Here is a 20,073-nt window from a genome sequence, read left to right on the forward strand (position 1 = left end):
ACAACAACAACAATAACAACAACAATAACAACAATAACAATATAAAAAAACACCCCCCAAAGGTTCCACCTCCCCCATCCCCCCAGGACAGTGCAGCCTCAATAGACTTTTGGGTGCAAGTGCGGTCAGCGAGTGTCGCCTGAGAAGCCCCCCGCCACGGTGACACGCCGAGGGAGCCGAGGGTGCGGGTTGGTGTGCACCACGCGCGGTCACGCCCGTCCCGGGCCGTCTTTGTCTCCCGAGTGGGTACGCTGAGGAGGCGCCGCGCCACGTGCTCATGGGTGGACGGGTCGGACTCGGGGAGGCCCATGAACGGTGCAGACGATCGCAGCTGGTGTTGACTGTGTGAGTGTGTGACTGTGTGAGCGTGTGACTGTGTGAGAGTGTGACTGTGTGAGTGTGTGACTGTGTGAGTGTGTGACTGTGTGAGTGTGTGACTGTGTGAGAGTGTGACTGTGTGAGTGTGTGACTGGGTGACTGGGTGAGTGTGTGAGTGTGTGACTGTGTGAGTGTGTGGCTGTGTGAGTGTGTGACTGGGTGAGTGTGTGACTGGGTGAGTGTGTTGACTGTGTGAGTGTGTGACTGTGTGAGTGTGTGACTGTGTGAGTGTGTGACTGTGTGAGTGTGTGACTGGGTGAGTGTGTGACTGGGTGAGTGTGTGACTGGGTGAGCGTGTGACTGTGTGAGTGTGTGACTGGGTGAGTGTGTGACTGTGTGAGTGTGTGAATGGGTGAGTGTTGACTGTGTGAGAGTGTGACTGGGTGAGTGTGTTGACTGTGTGAGAGTGTGACTGTGTGAGTGTGTGACTGGGTGAGTGTGTGAATGGGTGAGTGTGTGACTGTGTGAGGGTGTGACTGTGTGAGGGTGTGACTGGGTGAGTGTGTTGACTGTGTGAGCGTGTGACTGTGTGAGTGTGTGACTGGGTGAGTGTGTGACTGTGTGAGTGTGTGAATGGGTGAGTGTTGACTGTGTGAGTGTGTGACTGTGTGAGCGTGTGACTGTGTGAGAGTGTGACTGTGTGAGTGTGTGACTGTGTGAGTGTGTGACTGTGTGAGTGTGTGACTGTGTGAGAGTGTGACTGTGTGAGTGTGTGACTGGGTGACTGGGTGAGTGTGTGAGTGTGTGACTGTGTGAGTGTGTGGCTGTGTGAGTGTGTGACTGGGTGAGTGTGTGACTGGGTGAGTGTGTTGACTGTGTGAGTGTGTGACTGTGTGAGTGTGTGACTGTGTGAGTGTGTGACTGTGTGAGTGTGTGACTGGGTGAGTGTGTGACTGGGTGAGTGTGTGACTGGGTGAGCGTGTGACTGTGTGAGAGTGTGAGTGTGTGACTGTGTGACTGGGTGAGTGTGTGACCGGGTGAGTGTGTGACTGTGTGAGAGTGTGAGTGTGTGACTGTGTGACTGGGTGAGTGTGTGACTGGGTGAGCGTGTGACTAGGTGAGTGTGTGACCGTGTGAGTGTGTGACTGGGTGAGTGTGTGACTGGGTGAGTGTGTGACTGTGTGAGTGTGTGACTGGGTGAGTGTGTGACTGGGTGAGTGTGTGACTGTGTGAGTGTGTGACTGGGTGAGTGTGTGACTGTGTGAGTGTGTGACTGTGTGAGTGTGTGACTGGGTGAGTGTGTGACTGTGTGAGTGTGTGACTGGGTGAGTGTGTGACTGTGTGAGTGTGTGACTGTGTGAGTGTGTGACTGTGTGAGTGTGTGACTGGGTGAGTGTGTGACTGTGTGAGTGTGTGACTGGGTGAGTGTGTGACTGGGTGAGTGTGTGACTGTGTGAGTGTGTGAATGGGTGAGTGTGTGACTGTGTGAGTGTGTGACTGTGTGAGTGTGTGACTGTGTGAGTGTGTGACTGGGTGAGTGTGTGACTGTGTGAGTGTGTGACTGTGTGAGTGTGTGAATGGGTGAGTGTGTGACTGTGTGAGTGTGTTGACTGTGTGAGTGTGTGACTGTGTGAGTGTGTGACTGGGTGAGTGTGTGACTGTGTGAGTGTGTGACTGTGTGAGTGTGTTGACTGTGTGAGAGTGTGACTGTGTGAGAGTGTGACTGTGTGAGTGTGTGACTGGGTGAGTGTGTGACCGGGTGAGTGTGTGACTGTGTGAGTGTGTGACTGTGTGAGTGTGTTGACTGTGTGAGTGTGTGACTGTGTGAGTGTGTGACTGGGTGAGTGTGTGACTGGGTGAGTGTGTGACTGGGTGAGTGTGTGAATGGGTGAGTGTGTGACTGTGTGAGTGTGTTGACTGTGTGAGTGTGTGACTGTGTGAGTGTGTGACTGGGTGAGTGTGTGACTGGGTGAGTGTGTGACTGTGTGAGTGTGTGACTGGGTGAGTGTGTGACTGGGTGAGTGTGTGAATGGGTGAGTGTGTGACTGTGTGAGCGTGTGACTGTGTGAGTGTGTGACTCTGTGAGTGTGTGACTGGGTGAGTGTGTGACTGTGTGAGCGTGTGACTGTGTGAGTGTGTGACTGGGTGAGTGTGTGACTGGGTGAGTGTGTGACTGGGTGAGTGTGTGACTGGGTGAGTGTGTGACTGGGTGAGTGTGTGACTGTGTGAGTGTGTGACTGTGTGAGTGTGTTGACTGTGTGAGTGTGTGACTGTGTGAGTGTGTGACTCTGTGACTGTGTGAGTGTGTGACCGGGTGAGTGTGTGACTGGGTGAGTGTGTGACTGAGTGAGTGTGTGACCGTGTGAGTGTTGACCGGGTGAGTGTGTGACTGTGTGAGTATGTGACTGAGTGTGTGACTGGGTGAGTGTGTGACTGTGTGAGTGTGTGACTGGGTGAGTGTGTGACTGTGTGAGTGTGTGACTGGGTGAGTGTGTGACAGGTTGAGTGTGTGACTGTGTGAGTGTGTGACTGGGTGAGTGTGTGACTGGGTGAGTGTGTGACTGTGTGAGTGTGTGACTGGGTGAGTGTGTGACTGGGTGAGTGTGTGACTGGGTGAGCGTGTGACTGTGTGAGCGTGTGACTGTGTGAGTGTGTGACTGTGTGAGCGTGTGACTGGGTGAGTGTGTGAATGGGTGAGTGTGTGACTGGGTGAGTGTGTGACTGGGTGAGTGTGTGACTGTGTGAGTGTGTGACCGTATGAGTGTGTGAGTGTGTGACTGGGTGAGTGTGTGACTGGGTGAGTGTGTGACTGGGTGAGTGTGTGACTGTGTGAGCGTGTGACCGGGTGAGTGTGTGACTGTGTGAGCGTGTGACTGTGTGAGTGTGTGACTGGGTGAGTGTGTGACTGTGTGAGTGTGTGACTGGGTGAGTGTGTGACTGTGTGAGTGTGTGACCGTGTGAGTGTGTGAATGAGTGAGTGTGTGACTGGGTGAGTGTGTGACTGTGTGAGTGTGTGACTGGGTGAGTGTGTGACTGTGTGAGTGTGTGACTGTGTGAGAGTGTGACTGGGTGAGTGTGTGACTGGGTGAGTGTGTGACTGGGTGAGCGTGTGACTGGGTGAGTGTGTGACCGGGTGAGCGTGTGACTGTGTGAGTGTGTGACCGTGTGAGTGTGTGGCTGGGTGAGTGTGTGACTGGGTGAGTGTGTGACTGGGTGAGTGTGTGACAGGGTGACTGTGTGACTGGGTGAGTGTGTGACTGGGTGAGTGTGTGACTGTGTGAGTGTGTGACTGTGTGAGTGTGTGACTGGGTGAGTGTGTGACTGGGTGAGTGTGTGACTGGGTGAGTGTGTGACCGGGTGAGAGTGTGACTGGGTGAGTGTGTGACTGGGTGAGTGTGTGACTGTGTGAGTGTGTGACTGGGTGAGTGTGTGACTGGGTGAGTGTGTGACTGGGTGAGTGTGTGACCGGGTGAGTGTGTGACTGTGTGAGTGTGTGACTGTGTGAGCGTGTGACTGGGTGAGTGTGTGACTGGGTGAGTGTGTGACTGTGTGAGTGTGTGACTGTGTGAGTGTGTGACTGGGTGAGTGTGTGACTCTGTGAGTGTGTGACTGGGTGAGTGTGTGACTGGGTGAGTGTGTGACTGTGTGAGTGTGTTGACTGTGTGAGAGTGTGACTGGGTGAGTGTGTGACTTGGTGAGTGTGTGACCGGGTGAGAGTGTGACTGGGTGAGTGTGTGACTGGGTGAGTGTGTGACTGTGTGAGTGTGTGACTGGGTGAGCGTGTGACTGTGTGAGTGTGTGACTGGGTCAGCGTGTGACTGTGTGAGTGTGTGCCTGGGTGAGTGTGTGGCTGGGTGAGTGTGTGACTGGGTGAGTGTGTGACCGTGTGAGTGTGTGACTGCGTGAGTGTGTGACTGTGTGAGTGTGTGAATGGGTGAGTGTGTGACCGTGTGAGTGTGTGACTGGGTGAGTGTGTGACTGTGTGAGTGTGTGACTGTGTGAGCGTGTGACTGTGTGATTGTGTGACTGTGTGAGCGTGTGACTGGGTGAGTGTGTGACTGGGTGAGTGTGTGACTGGGTGAGTGTGTGACTGGGTGAGTGTGTGACTGTGTGAGTGTGTGACTGTGTGAGCGTGTGACTGTGTGAGTGTGTGACTGGGTGAGCGTGTGAGTGTGTGACTGTGTGAGTGTGTGACCGGGTGAGTGTGTGACTGTGTGAGTGTGTGACCGGGTGAGTGTGTGACTGGGTGAGTGTGTGACTGTGTGAGTGTGTGAATGGGTGAGTGTGTGACCGTGTGAGTGTGTGACTGGGTGAGTGTGTGACTGGGTGAGTGTGTGACTGGGTGAGTGTGTGACTGGGTGAGTGTGTGACTGTGTGAGTGTGTGACTGGGTGAGCGTGTGACTGTGTGAGTGTGTGACTGTGTGAGTGTGTGACCGGGTGAGTGTGTGACTGTGTGAGTGTGTGACTCTGTGAGTGTGTGACTGTGTGAGTGTGTGACCGTGTGAGTGTGTGACTGTGTGAGTGTGTGACCGGGTGAGTGTGTGACCGTGTGAGTGTGTGACTGTGTGAGTGTGTGACTGGGTGAGTGTGTGACTGGGTGAGTGTGTGACTGTGTGAGTGTGTGACTGGGTGAGTGTGTGACTGGGTGAGTGTGTGACTCTGTGAGTGTGTGACTCTGTGAGTGTGTGACTGTGTGAGCGTGTGACCGGGTGAGTGTGTGACCGGGTGAGTGTGTGACTGTGTGAGCGTGTGACTGGGTGAGCGTGTGACTGGGTGAGTGTGTGACCGGGTGAGTGTGTGACCGGGTGAGTGTGTGACTGTGTGAGTGTGTAACTGGGTGAGCGTGTGACTGGGTGAGTGTGTGACTGGGTGAGTGTGTGACCGGGTGAGTGTGTGACTGGGTGAGTGTGTGACTGGGTGAGTGTGTGACTGTGTGAGTGTGTGACGGGGTGAGCGTGTGACTGGGTGAGCGTGTGACTGTGTGAGTGTGTGACTGTGTGAGTGTGTGACTGGGTGAGTGTGTGACTGGGTGAGTGTGTGACTGGGTGAGTGTGTGACTGGGTGAGTGTGTGACTGTGTGAGCGTGTGACTGGGTGAGCGTGTGACTGTGTGAGTGTGTGACTGTGTGAGCGTGTGACTGGGTGAGTGTGTGAATGTGGGAGTGTGTGACTGTGTGACTGTGTGAGCGTGTGACTGTGTGAGCATGTGACTGGGTGAGTGTGTGACTGTGTGAGCGTGTGACTGGGTGAGTGTGTGACTGTGTGAGCGTGTGACTGTGTGAGTGTGTGACTGGGTGAGCGTGTGACTGGGTGAGCGTGTGACTGGGTGAGTGTGTGACTGGGTGAGTGTGTGACTGTGTGAGCGTGTGACCGGGTGAGCGTGTAACCGGGTGAGCATGTGACCGGGTGAGCGTGTGACTCTGTGAGTGTGTGACTGTGTGAGTGTGTGACTGGGTGAGTGTGTGACTGTGGGAGTGTGTGACTGGGTGAATGTGTGACTGGGTGAGTGTGTGACTGGGTGAGTGTGTGACTGGGTGAGTGTGTGACTGTGTGAGCGTGTGACTGGGTGAGTGTGTGACTGGGTGAGTGTGTGACTGGGTGAGTGTGTGACTGGGTGAGTGTGTGACCGTGTGAGTGTGTAACCGGGTGAGTGTGTGACTGGGTGAGTGTGTGACTATGTGAGTGTGTGACTGTGTGAGTGTGTGACTGGGTGAGTGTGTGACTGTGTGAGTGTGTGACTGGGTGAGTGTGTGACTGGGTGAGTGTGTGACTGTGTGAGTGTGTGACCGTGTGAGTGTGTGAATGGGTGAGCGTGTGACTGGGTGAGTGTGTGACTGGGTGAGTGTGTGACTGGGTGAGTGTGTGACCGTGTGAGTGTGTGACCGGGTGAGTGTGTGACTGGGTGAGCGTGTGACTCTGTGAGCGTGTGACTGGGTGAGTGTGTGACTGTGTGAGCGTGTGACTGGGTGAGTGTGTGACTGGGTGAGTGTGTGAGTGTGTGACTGTGTGAGTGTGTGACTGGGTGAGTGTGTGACTGTGTGAGTGTGTGAGTGTGTGACTGTGTGAGTGTGTGACTGTGTGACTGTGTGAGTGTGTGACTGTGTGAGTGTGTGAGTGTGTGACTGTGTGAGTGTGTGACTGTGTGAGCGTGTGACTGGGTGAGTGTGTGACTGGGTGAGTGTGTGACTGTGTGAGTGTGTGACTGTGTGAGTGTGTGACTGTGTGAGTGTGTGACTGGGTGAGTGTGTGACTGTGTGAGTGTGTGACTGGGTGAGTGTGTGACTGTGTGAGCGTGTGACTGTGTGAGTGTGTGACTGTGTGAGTGTGTGACTGGGTGAGTGTGTGACTGGGTGAGTGTGTGACTGGGTGAGTTTGTGACTGTGTGAGTGTGTGACTGGGTGAGTGTGTGAGTGTGTGACTGGGTGAGTGTGTGACTGTGTGAGTGTGTGACTGGGTGAGTGTGTGACTGGGTGAGTGTGTGACTGTGTGAGTGTGTGACCGTGTGAGTGTGTGAATGGGTGAGCGTGTGACTGTGTGAGTGTGTGACTGTGTGAGTGTGTGACTGTGTGACTGTGTGAGTGTGTGAGTGTGTGACTGGGTGAGTGTGACTGTGTGAGTGTGTGACTGGGTGAGTGTGTGACTGTGTGAGTGTGTGACTGTGTGAGTGTGTGACTGTGTGAGTGTGTGACTGGGTGAGTGTGTGACTGTGTGAGTGTGTGACTGGGTGAGTGTGTGACTGGGTGAGTGTGTGACTGTGTGAGTGTGTGAATGGGTGAGTGTGTGACTGTGTGAGTGTGTGACTGTGTGAGTGTGTGACTGTGTGAGTGTGTGACTGGGTGAGTGTGTGACTGTGTGAGTGTGTGACTGTGTGAGTGTGTGAATGGGTGAGTGTGTGACTGTGTGAGTGTGTTGACTGTGTGAGTGTGTGACTGTGTGAGTGTGTGACTGGGTGAGTGTGTGACTGTGTGAGTGTGTGACTGTGTGAGTGTGTTGACTGTGTGAGAGTGTGACTGTGTGAGAGTGTGACTGTGTGAGTGTGTGACTGGGTGAGTGTGTGACCGGGTGAGTGTGTGACTGTGTGAGTGTGTGACTGTGTGAGTGTGTTGACTGTGTGAGTGTGTGACTGTGTGAGTGTGTGACTGGGTGAGTGTGTGACTGGGTGAGTGTGTGACTGGGTGAGTGTGTGAATGGGTGAGTGTGTGACTGTGTGAGTGTGTTGACTGTGTGAGTGTGTGACTGTGTGAGTGTGTGACTGGGTGAGTGTGTGACTGGGTGAGTGTGTGACTGTGTGAGTGTGTGACTGGGTGAGTGTGTGACTGGGTGAGTGTGTGAATGGGTGAGTGTGTGACTGTGTGAGCGTGTGACTGTGTGAGTGTGTGACTCTGTGAGTGTGTGACTGGGTGAGTGTGTGACTGTGTGAGCGTGTGACTGTGTGAGTGTGTGACTGGGTGAGTGTGTGACTGGGTGAGTGTGTGACTGGGTGAGTGTGTGACTGGGTGAGTGTGTGACTGGGTGAGTGTGTGACTGTGTGAGTGTGTGACTGTGTGAGTGTGTTGACTGTGTGAGTGTGTGACTGTGTGAGTGTGTGACTCTGTGACTGTGTGAGTGTGTGACCGGGTGAGTGTGTGACTGGGTGAGTGTGTGACTGAGTGAGTGTGTGACCGTGTGAGTGTTGACCGGGTGAGTGTGTGACTGTGTGAGTATGTGACTGAGTGTGTGACTGGGTGAGTGTGTGACTGTGTGAGTGTGTGACTGGGTGAGTGTGTGACTGTGTGAGTGTGTGACTGGGTGAGTGTGTGACAGGTTGAGTGTGTGACTGTGTGAGTGTGTGACTGGGTGAGTGTGTGACTGGGTGAGTGTGTGACTGTGTGAGTGTGTGACTGGGTGAGTGTGTGACTGGGTGAGTGTGTGACTGGGTGAGCGTGTGACTGTGTGAGCGTGTGACTGTGTGAGTGTGTGACTGTGTGAGCGTGTGACTGGGTGAGTGTGTGAATGGGTGAGTGTGTGACTGGGTGAGTGTGTGACTGGGTGAGTGTGTGACTGTGTGAGTGTGTGACCGTATGAGTGTGTGAGTGTGTGACTGGGTGAGTGTGTGACTGGGTGAGTGTGTGACTGGGTGAGTGTGTGACTGTGTGAGCGTGTGACCGGGTGAGTGTGTGACTGTGTGAGCGTGTGACTGTGTGAGTGTGTGACTGGGTGAGTGTGTGACTGTGTGAGTGTGTGACTGGGTGAGTGTGTGACTGTGTGAGTGTGTGACCGTGTGAGTGTGTGAATGAGTGAGTGTGTGACTGGGTGAGTGTGTGACTGTGTGAGTGTGTGACTGGGTGAGTGTGTGACTGTGTGAGTGTGTGACTGTGTGAGAGTGTGACTGGGTGAGTGTGTGACTGGGTGAGTGTGTGACTGGGTGAGCGTGTGACTGGGTGAGTGTGTGACCGGGTGAGCGTGTGACTGTGTGAGTGTGTGACCGTGTGAGTGTGTGGCTGGGTGAGTGTGTGACTGGGTGAGTGTGTGACTGGGTGAGTGTGTGACAGGGTGACTGTGTGACTGGGTGAGTGTGTGACTGGGTGAGTGTGTGACTGTGTGAGTGTGTGACTGTGTGAGTGTGTGACTGGGTGAGTGTGTGACTGGGTGAGTGTGTGACTGGGTGAGTGTGTGACCGGGTGAGAGTGTGACTGGGTGAGTGTGTGACTGGGTGAGTGTGTGACTGTGTGAGTGTGTGACTGGGTGAGTGTGTGACTGGGTGAGTGTGTGACTGGGTGAGTGTGTGACCGGGTGAGTGTGTGACTGTGTGAGTGTGTGACTGTGTGAGCGTGTGACTGGGTGAGTGTGTGACTGGGTGAGTGTGTGACTGTGTGAGTGTGTGACTGTGTGAGTGTGTGACTGGGTGAGTGTGTGACTCTGTGAGTGTGTGACTGGGTGAGTGTGTGACTGGGTGAGTGTGTGACTGTGTGAGTGTGTTGACTGTGTGAGAGTGTGACTGGGTGAGTGTGTGACTTGGTGAGTGTGTGACCGGGTGAGAGTGTGACTGGGTGAGTGTGTGACTGGGTGAGTGTGTGACTGTGTGAGTGTGTGACTGGGTGAGCGTGTGACTGTGTGAGTGTGTGACTGGGTCAGCGTGTGACTGTGTGAGTGTGTGCCTGGGTGAGTGTGTGGCTGGGTGAGTGTGTGACTGGGTGAGTGTGTGACCGTGTGAGTGTGTGACTGGGTGAGTGTGTGACTGTGTGAGTGTGTGAATGGGTGAGTGTGTGACCGTGTGAGTGTGTGACTGGGTGAGTGTGTGACTGTGTGAGTGTGTGACTGTGTGAGCGTGTGACTGTGTGATTGTGTGACTGTGTGAGCGTGTGACTGGGTGAGTGTGTGACTGGGTGAGTGTGTGACTGGGTGAGTGTGTGACTGGGTGAGTGTGTGACTGTGTGAGTGTGTGACTGTGTGAGCGTGTGACTGTGTGAGTGTGTGACTGGGTGAGCGTGTGAGTGTGTGACTGTGTGAGTGTGTGACCGGGTGAGTGTGTGACTGTGTGAGTGTGTGACCGGGTGAGTGTGTGACTGGGTGAGTGTGTGACTGTGTGAGTGTGTGAATGGGTGAGTGTGTGACCGTGTGAGTGTGTGACTGGGTGAGTGTGTGACTGGGTGAGTGTGTGACTGGGTGAGTGTGTGACTGGGTGAGTGTGTGACTGTGTGAGTGTGTGACTGGGTGAGCGTGTGACTGTGTGAGTGTGTGACTGTGTGAGTGTGTGACCGGGTGAGTGTGTGACTGTGTGAGTGTGTGACTCTGTGAGTGTGTGACTGTGTGAGTGTGTGACCGTGTGAGTGTGTGACTGTGTGAGTGTGTGACCGGGTGAGTGTGTGACCGTGTGAGTGTGTGACTGTGTGAGTGTGTGACTGGGTGAGTGTGTGACTGGGTGAGTGTGTGACTGTGTGAGTGTGTGACTGGGTGAGTGTGTGACTGGGTGAGTGTGTGACTCTGTGAGTGTGTGACTCTGTGAGTGTGTGACTGTGTGAGCGTGTGACCGGGTGAGTGTGTGACCGGGTGAGTGTGTGACTGTGTGAGCGTGTGACTGGGTGAGCGTGTGACTGGGTGAGTGTGTGACCGGGTGAGTGTGTGACCGGGTGAGTGTGTGACTGTGTGAGTGTGTAACTGGGTGAGCGTGTGACTGGGTGAGTGTGTGACTGGGTGAGTGTGTGACCGGGTGAGTGTGTGACTGGGTGAGTGTGTGACTGGGTGAGTGTGTGACTGTGTGAGTGTGTGACGGGGTGAGCGTGTGACTGGGTGAGCGTGTGACTGTGTGAGTGTGTGACTGTGTGAGTGTGTGACTGGGTGAGTGTGTGACTGGGTGAGTGTGTGACTGGGTGAGTGTGTGACTGGGTGAGTGTGTGACTGTGTGAGCGTGTGACTGGGTGAGCGTGTGACTGTGTGAGTGTGTGACTGTGTGAGCGTGTGACTGGGTGAGTGTGTGAATGTGGGAGTGTGTGACTGTGTGACTGTGTGAGCGTGTGACTGTGTGAGCATGTGACTGGGTGAGTGTGTGACTGTGTGAGCGTGTGACTGGGTGAGTGTGTGACTGTGTGAGCGTGTGACTGTGTGAGTGTGTGACTGGGTGAGCGTGTGACTGGGTGAGCGTGTGACTGGGTGAGTGTGTGACTGGGTGAGTGTGTGACTGTGTGAGCGTGTGACCGGGTGAGCGTGTGACCGGGTGAGCATGTGACCGGGTGAGCGTGTGACTCTGTGAGTGTGTGACTGTGTGAGTGTGTGACTGGGTGAGTGTGTGACTGTGGGAGTGTGTGACTGGGTGAATGTGTGACTGGGTGAGTGTGTGACTGGGTGAGTGTGTGACTGGGTGAGTGTGTGACTGTGTGAGCGTGTGACTGGGTGAGTGTGTGACTGGGTGAGTGTGTGACTGGGTGAGTGTGTGACTGGGTGAGTGTGTGACCGTGTGAGTGTGTAACCGGGTGAGTGTGTGACTGGGTGAGTGTGTGACTATGTGAGTGTGTGACTGTGTGAGTGTGTGACTGGGTGAGTGTGTGACTGTGTGAGTGTGTGACTGGGTGAGTGTGTGACTGGGTGAGTGTGTGACTGTGTGAGTGTGTGACCGTGTGAGTGTGTGAATGGGTGAGCGTGTGACTGGGTGAGTGTGTGACTGGGTGAGTGTGTGACTGGGTGAGTGTGTGACCGTGTGAGTGTGTGACCGGGTGAGTGTGTGACTGGGTGAGCGTGTGACTCTGTGAGCGTGTGACTGGGTGAGTGTGTGACTGTGTGAGCGTGTGACTGGGTGAGTGTGTGACTGGGTGAGTGTGTGAGTGTGTGACTGTGTGAGTGTGTGACTGGGTGAGTGTGTGACTGTGTGAGTGTGTGAGTGTGTGACTGTGTGAGTGTGTGACTGTGTGACTGTGTGAGTGTGTGACTGTGTGAGTGTGTGAGTGTGTGACTGTGTGAGTGTGTGACTGTGTGAGCGTGTGACTGGGTGAGTGTGTGACTGGGTGAGTGTGTGACTGTGTGAGTGTGTGACTGTGTGAGTGTGTGACTGTGTGAGTGTGTGACTGGGTGAGTGTGTGACTGTGTGAGTGTGTGACTGGGTGAGTGTGTGACTGTGTGAGCGTGTGACTGTGTGAGTGTGTGACTGTGTGAGTGTGTGACTGGGTGAGTGTGTGACTGGGTGAGTGTGTGACTGGGTGAGTTTGTGACTGTGTGAGTGTGTGACTGGGTGAGTGTGTGAGTGTGTGACTGGGTGAGTGTGTGACTGTGTGAGTGTGTGACTGGGTGAGTGTGTGACTGGGTGAGTGTGTGACTGTGTGAGTGTGTGACCGTGTGAGTGTGTGAATGGGTGAGCGTGTGACTGTGTGAGTGTGTGACTGTGTGAGTGTGTGACTGTGTGACTGTGTGAGTGTGTGAGTGTGTGACTGGGTGAGTGTGACTGTGTGACTGGGTGAGTGTGTGAGTGTGTGACTGTGTGAGTGTGTGACTGGGTGAGTGTGTGACTGGGTGAGTGTGTGACTGTGTGAGTGTGTGACTGTGTGAGTGTGTGACTGGGTGAGTGTGTGACTGTGTGACTGTGTGAGTGTGTGACTGGGTGAGTGTGTGACTGTGTGAGTGTGTTACTGGGTGAGTGTGTGAGCGTGTGAGTGTGTGACTGTGTGAGTGTGTGACTGTGTGAGTGTGTGACTGGGTGAGTGTGTGACTGTGTGAGTGTGTGACTGTGTGACTGGGTGAGTGTGTGACTGTGTGAGTGTGTGACTGTGTGAGCGTGTGAGTGTGTGAGTGTGTGACTGTGTGACTGTGTGACTGGGTGAGTGTGTGACTGTGTGACTGTGTGAGTGTGTGACTGTGTGAGTGTGTGACTGGGTGAGTGTGTGAGTGTGTGAGTGTGTGACTGTGTGAGTGTGTGAGTGTGTGAGTGTGTGACTGGGTGAGTGTGTGACTGTGTGAGCGTGTGACTGGGTGAGTGTGTGACTGGGTGAGTGTGTGACTGGGTGAGTGTGTGACTGTGTGACTGGGTGAGTGTGTGAGTGTGTGACTGTGTGACTGTGTGACTGTGTGACTGGGTGAGTGTGTGAGTGTGTGACTGTGTGACTGTGTGAGTGTGTGACTGTGTGAGTGTGTGAGTGTGTGACTGTGTGAGTGTGTGACTGTGTGAGCGTGTGAGTGTGTGAGTGTGTGAGTGTGTGACTGGGTGAGTGTGTGAGTGTGTGAGTGTGTGACTGTGTGAGTGTGTGACTGTGTGAGTGTGTGACTGTGTGAGTGTGTGACTGTGTGAGTGTGTGACTGTGTGAGTGTGTGACTGTGTGAGTGTGTGACTGGGTGAGTGTGTGACTGGGTGAGTGTGTGACTGTGTGACTGGGTGAGTGTGTGACTGTGTGAGTGTGTGAGTGTGTGAGTGTGTGAGTGTGTGACTGGGTGAGTGTGTGAGTGTGTGACTGTGTGACTGTGTGAGTGTGTGACTGGGTGAGTGTGTGAGTGTGTGACTGTGTGACTGTGTGAGTGTGTGACTGTGTGACTGGGTGAGTGTGTGAGTGTGTGACTGTGTGACTGTGTGAGTGTGTGACTGTGTGAGTGTGTGAGTGTGTGACTGTGTGAGTGTGTGACTGTGTGAGCGTGTGAGTGTGTGAGTGTGTGAGTGTGTGACTGGGTGAGTGTGTGAGTGTGTGAGTGTGTGACTGTGTGAGTGTGTGACTGTGTGAGTGTGTGACTGTGTGAGTGTGTGACTGTGTGAGTGTGTGACTGGGTGAGTGTGTGACTGTGTGAGTGTGTGACTGGGTGAGTGTGTGACTGGGTGAGTGTGTGACTGTGTGACTGGGTGAGTGTGTGACTGTGTGAGCGTGTGAGTGTGTGAGTGTGTGAGTGTGTGACTGGGTGAGTGTGTGAGTGTGTGAGTGTGTGACTGTGTGAGTGTGTGACTGTGTGAGTGTGTGACTGTGTGAGTGTGTGACTGTGTGAGTGTGTGACTGGGTGAGTGTGTGACTGTGTGAGTGTGTGACTGGGTGAGTGTGTGACTGGGTGAGTGTGTGACTGTGTGACTGGGTGAGTGTGTGACTGTGTGAGTGTGTGACTGTGTGAGTGTGTGACTGTGTGAGTGTGTGACTGGTGGTGGTGGGGATGGGAGTCGTGCGTGCGCCGCCGACCCATGCGCTGACGCAGCGCCCGCACGCCGACGTCTTGAAGTCGCCGCCGGAGTCCCGGATGGAGGCGGTGGTGAAGAATCCCTCGGTGAAGAGCAGCACCCCGTACAGGAAGAAGGCGGCCGCCACGCCGTAGATCACGAACCTCACCACCTCCACGCTGTGGCGGGAGACACGCGGGGCGGGAGACACGTGGGGCGGGAGACACGCAGGGAGACACGTGGGGCGGGAGACACGTGGGGCGGGAGACACGCGGGGAGACACGTGGGGCGGGAGACACGTGGGGCGGGAGACACGCGGGGAGACACGCGGGGAGACACGTGGGGCGGGAGACACGTGGGGCGGGAGACACGCGGGGAGACACGCGGGGAGACACGTGGGGCGGGAGACACGCGGGGCGGGAGACACGCGGGGTGGGAGACAAGCGGGGAGACGGGATGACACGTGGAGTGGGAGACACGCAGGGAGACGGGATGACACGTGGAGGCATTACGAGAGACACGTGGAGGCATTACGAGAGATTCGTGAGCGTGCAGAGTCGCGCGGAGAGGCTCGTGGTGAGCGTCAGGGTGAGGGTTGGGTCATGGTGAGGATCATGTTGTCAGGGTCAGCGTCTGGGTGAAAGGTCGCGGTGAGGTCGCGGTGAGGTCAGGGCGAAAGGTCGCGGTGCGGTCAGGGTGAAAGGTCGCGGTGAGGTCGCGGTGAGGTCAGGGCGAAAGGTCGCGGTGCGAAGTCACGGGGGACGCACACGGTGAAGAAGAGGACGTCGGGGTCGTGCGGGAAGCCGAAGTCGGCCTGCAGCAGCGCCAGCGTCCCCGACAGCGCCTCGTGGCCCCCACCACAGAAGAGCGCCACCCCCGCGTAGCACAGCACAGTGGCCAGCAGGGAGGCGTAGGGCACCCCGCCCAGGCAGCGCACACAGCACTCCGCACAGCCTGCGGGGTGGGGGGGGGCACGGGGGGCACGGGGGGGGCACAGAAGGGGGTCGTGGTCTCTGTGTGAGTCTATGGGTCTTTATGCAAGTCTGTGGGTCTCTGTGTGAGTTTGTGGGTCTCTGTGTGAGTCTATGGGTCTCTGTGTGAGTCTATCGGTCTCTGAGCGAGTCTATGGGTCTCTGTGTGAGTCTATGGGTCTCTGTGCGAGTCTATGGGTCTCTGTGTGAGTCTGTGGGTCTCTATGCGAGTCTACGGGTCTCTGTGTGAGTCTACGGGTCTCTGTGTGAGTCTGTGGGTCTCTGTGTTAGTCTATGGGTCTCTGTCTGAATCTGTGGGTCTCTGTGTGAGTCTATGGGTCTCTGTGTGAGTCTACGGGTCTCTGTGTGAGTCTATGGGTCTCTGTGTGAGTCTATGGATGTCTGTGTGAGTCTATGGGTCTCTGTGTGAGTCTATGGGTCTCTGTGTGAGTCTATGGGTCTCTGTGTGAGTCTATGGGTCTCTGTGTGAGTCTATGGGTCTATGTGTGAGTCTATCAGTCTCGGTGTGAGTCTATGGGTCTCTGTGTGAGTCTATGGGTCTCTGTGTGAGTCTATGGGTCTCTGTCTGAATCTGTGGGTCTCTGTGCGAGTCTAGGGGTCTGTGTGAGTCTACGGGTCTCTGTGTGAGTCTATGGGTCTCTGTGGTGAGTCTGTGGGTCTCTGTGTGAGTCTGTGGGTCTCTATGCGAGTCTTTGGGTCTCTGTGTGAGTGTATCGGTCTCTGTGCGAGTCTATGGGTCTCTGTGTGAGTCTATGGGTCTCTGTGTGAGTCTGTGGGTCTCTGTGTGAGTCTGTGGGTCTCTGTGTGAGTCTGTGGGTCTCTATGCGAGTCTTTGGGTCTTTGTGTGAGTGTATGGGTCTCTGTGCGAGTCTATGGGTCTCTGTGTGAGTCTATGGGTCTCTGTGTGAGTCTGTGGGTCTCTATAGGAGTCTGTGGGTCTGTGTGTGAGTCTGTGGGTCTCTGTGTGAGTCTGTGGGTCTTTGTGTGAGTCTGTGGGTCTCTGTGTGAGTCTATGGGTCTATCAGCGAGACTAGGCGTCTCTGTGTGAGTCTGTGGGTCTCTGTGTGAGTCTGTGGGTCTCTGTGTGAGTCTGTGAGTCTCTGTGCGAGTCTAGGGGTCTGTGTGAGTCTGTGGGTTTCTGTGCGAGTCTATGGGTCTCTGTGTGAGTCTGTGGGTCTCTGAGTGAGTCTATGTGTCTCTGAGCGAGTCTATGGGTCTCTGTGCGAGTCTGTGGGTCTGTGCGAGTCTATGAGTCTCTGTGTGAATCTGTGGGTCTCTGAGCGAATGTATGGGTCTCTGTGTGAGCCTATGGGTCTCTGAGTCTATGGCTCTCTGTGCGAGTTTATGGATCTCTATGCGAGTCTATGGGTCTATGTGCGAGTCTATGGGTCTCTGTGCGAGTCTATCGGTCTCTGTCTGAATCTGTGGGTCTCTGTGCGAGTCTATGGGTCTCTGTCTGAATCTGTGGGTCTCTGTGCGAGTCTAGGGGTCTGTGTTAGTCTACGGGTCTCTGTGTGAGTCTACGGGTCTCTGTGTGAGTCTGGGGTCTCTATGCGAGTCTACGGGTCTCTGTGTGAGTATACGGGTGTCTGTGTGAGTCTATGGGTCTCTGTGTGAGTCTATGGGTCTCTGTGTGAGTCTATGGGTCTCTGTGTGAGTCTAAGGGTCTCTGCGTGAGTCTGTGGCTCTCTGTGCGAGTCTATGGGTCTCTGTGTGAGTCTATGGGTCTCTGTGTGAGTTTATGGGTCTCTGTGTGAGACTATGGGACTCTGTGTGAGTCTACGGGTCTCTGTGTGAGTCTACGGGTGGCTGTGTGAGTCTATGGGTCTCTGCGTGAGTCTATGGGTCTATGTGTGAGTCTATGGGTGTCTGTGTGAGTCTATGGGTCTCTGTGTGAGTCTATGGCTCTCTGTGTGAGTCTATGGGTCTCTGTGTGAGTCTATGGGTCTCTGTGTGAGTCTTTGGGTCTCTATGCAAGTCTATGGGTCTCTGTGTGAGTCTATGGGTCTCTGTGTGAGTCTACGGGTCTCTGTGTGAGTCTATGCGTCTCTGTGCGAGTCTACGGGTCTCTGTGTGAGTCTGTGGGTCTCTATGCGAGTCTACGGGTCTCTGTGTGAGTCTACGCTTGTCTGTGTGAGTCTATGGGTCTCTGTGTAAGTCTATGGGTCTCTGTGTGAGTCTGTGGCTCTCTGTGCGAGTCTATGGGTCTCTGTGTGAGTCTATGGGTCTCTGTGTGAGTTTATGGGTCTCTGTGTGAGTCTATGGGTCTCTGTGTGAGTCTACGGGTCTCTGTGTGAAGCTACGGGTGTCTGTGTGAGTCTTTGGGTCTCTGTGTGAGTCTATGGGTCTCTGTGTGAGTCTATGGGTGTCTGTGTGAGTCTATGGGTCTCTGTGTGAGTCTATGGGTCTCTGTGTGAGTCTATGGGTCTCTGTGTGAGTCTATGGGTCTCTGTGTGAGTCTATGAGTCTCTGTGTGAGTCTATCGGTCTCTGAGCGAGTCTATGGGTCTCTGTGTGAGTCTATGGGTCTCTGTGTGAGTCTATGGGTCTCTGTGTGAGTCTATCGGTCTCTGAGCGAGTCTATGGGTCTCTGTGTGAGTCTATGGGTCTCTGTGTGAGTCTATGGGTCTCTGTGTGAGTCTATGGGTCTCTGTGTGAGTCGACGGGTCTCTCTGTGAGTCTATGGGTCTCTGTGTGAGTCTATGGGTCTCTGTGTGAGTCTATCGGTCTCTGAGCGAGTCTATGGGTCTCTGTGTGAGTCTACGTGTCTCTGTGTGAGTCTATGGGTCTCTGTGTGAGTCTATGGGTCTCTGTGTGAGTCGACGGGTCTCTCTGTGAGTCTATGGGTCTCTGTGTAAGTCTATGGGTCTCTGTGTGTGTCTATGGGTCTCTGTGTGAGTCTATGGGTCTCTGTGTGAGTCTATGGGTCTCTGTGTGAGTCTACGGGTCTCTGTGTGAGTCTACGGGTCTCTGTGTGAGTCTATGGGCTCTGTGTGAGTCTACGGGTCTATGTGTGAGTCTATGGGTCTCTGTGTGAGTGTATGGGTCTCTGTGTGAGTCTATGGGTCTCTGTGTGAGTCTATGGGTCTCTGAGCGAGTCTATGGGTCTCTATGTGAGTCTATGGGTCTCTGTGTGAGTCTATGGGTCTCTTTGTGAGTCTATGGGTCTCTGTGTAAGTCTGTGGGTCTCTGTGTGAGTCTATGGGTCTCTGTGTGAGTCTATGGGTCTCTGTGTGAGTCTATGGGTCTCTGTGTGAGTCTATGGGTCTCTGTGTGAGTCTATGGGTCTCTGTGTGAGTCTATGGATCTCTGTGTGAGTCTATGGGTCTCTGTGTGAGTCTATGGGTCTCTGTGTGAGTCTATCGGTCTCTGTGTGAGTCTACGGGTCTCTGTGTGAGTCTGTGTCTCTGTGTGAGTCTATGGGTCTCTGTGTGAGTCGATGGGTCTCTGTGTGAGTCTATGGGTCTCTGTGTGAGTCTATGGGTCTCTGTGTGAGTCTATGCGTCTCTGTGTGAGTCTATGGGTCTCTGTGTGAGTCTATGGGTCTCTATGTGAGTCTATGGGTCTCTATGGGTCTCTGTGTGAGTCTATGGGTCTCTGTGTGAGTCTATGGGTCGCTGTGTGAGTCTACGGGTCTCTGTTTGAGTCTATGGGTCTCTGTGTGAGTCTATGGATCTCTGTGTGAGTCTATGGGTCTCTGTGTGAGTCTATGGGTCTCTGTGTGAGTCTATGGGTCTCTTTGTGAGTCTATGGGTCTCTGTGTGAGTCTATGGGTCTCTGTGTGAGTCTATGGGTCTCTGTGTGAGTCTATGGGTCTCTGTGTGAGTCTGTGGGTCTCTGTGTGAGTCTATGGGTCTCTGTGTGAGTCTACGGGTCTCTGTGTGAGTCTATGGGTCTCTGTGTGAGTCTATGGGTCTCTGTGTGAGTCTATGGGTCTCTGTGTGAGTCTATGGGTCTCTGTGTGAGTCTATGGGTCTCTGTGTGAGTCTATGGGTCTCTGTGTGAGTCTACGGGTCTCTGTGTGAGTCTACGGGTCTCTGTGTGAGTCTATGTGTCTCTGTGTGAGTCTATGGGTCTCTGTGTGAGTCTACGGGTCTCTGTGTGAGTCTATGGGTCTCTGTGTGAGTCTATGGGTCTCTGTGTGAGTCTATGGGTCTCTGTGTGAGTCTATGGGTCTCTGTGTGAGTCTATGGGTCTCTGTGTGAGTCTATGGGTCTCTGTGTGAGTCTATGGGTCTCTGTGTGAGTCTATGGGTCTCTGTGTGAGTCTGTGGGTCTCTGTGTGAGTCTATGGGTCTCTGTGTGAGTCTGTGGGTCTCTGTGTGAGTCTGTGGGTCTCTGTGTGAGTCTATGGGTCTCTGTGTGAGTCTATGGGTCTCTGTGTGAGTCTATGGGTCTCTGTGTGAGTCTGTGGGTCTCTGTGTGAGTCTACGGGTCTCTGTGTGAATCTATGGGTCTCTGTGTGAGTCTATGGGTCTCTGTGTGAGTCTATGGGTCTCTGTGTGAGTCTATGGGTCTCTGTGTGAGTCTGTGGGTCTCCGTGAATGTCTGTAGACGAATCCAATAATCCATTGCTGCACTGCCGTCTCTTGCCCACCGTGCGGATGGCGATGCTGCTGATGCCACTGATGGCGATTGTAATGGGAATGCAACTGATGATGCTGCTGATGATGCTGCTGATGATGTTACCGCCGTTGCTGTTGCTGATGCTACCGCTATGGATGCTGATGATGATGCATTCTGCTACTGATGATGTCTCCCTCTCCGTCCTCCCTTCCCTCCCCTCCCCCCTCCCTTCCCTCCCCTCCCCTCTCTCCCCTCTCCTCCCTCCCCTCCCACCCCCCTCTACTCAGTCTTTGTATCTCCACTGCTCTCCCCGTGGCGCTCGAGGCTGCTCCCCCCTCTCTCTCTCCCCCCCTCGGTGGGGGTGGAGGGGAGGGTGGGAGGGCACCACGTGATTAGAGCCCCCCCCCTTCCACTCCCCCATCAACAGTGGGGGGGGGGGAGGGGAGGCAGCTGCAGGTTCATCAACAACACCAACGGGATCATCATCATCAGCAGCAGCTGCATTGTCAGCAGCAGCAGCATCATCATCAGCAGCAGCATCATCATCAGCAATAGGAACAGGAGCTGCATGAGCAGCATCAGCAGCAGAAGCATTTTCAGCAGCA

General features: G+C 54.4%; 1 protein-coding gene across 2 annotated transcripts in view; it reads right to left on the reverse strand.

Annotated features, from left to right (window-relative positions):
* The window catches only part of LOC116955775 (neuronal membrane glycoprotein M6-b-like), a 60,309-nt gene that overhangs the window by 17,116 nt on the left and 23,120 nt on the right, over positions 1–20,073 (reverse strand). For both annotated transcript variants that reach the window (XM_032977097.2, XM_032977095.2), the window contains exons 2-3: positions 14,680–14,866; positions 13,935–14,091 (exon numbers count right to left, since the gene is read on the reverse strand). In XM_032977097.2, coding sequence (XP_032832988.2) covers positions 13,935–14,091; positions 14,680–14,866 — 344 coding nt within the window. The remainder of the gene's footprint in view (positions 1–13,934; positions 14,092–14,679; positions 14,867–20,073) is intronic.

The sequence above is a fragment of the Petromyzon marinus genome, chromosome 61 (genome assembly GCF_048934315.1).
Source record: "Petromyzon marinus isolate PM22_M1 ecotype Great Lakes invasive population chromosome 61, UKy_Petmar_22M1.pri1.0, whole genome shotgun sequence".
NCBI lineage: Eukaryota > Metazoa > Chordata > Hyperoartia > Petromyzontiformes > Petromyzontidae > Petromyzon > Petromyzon marinus.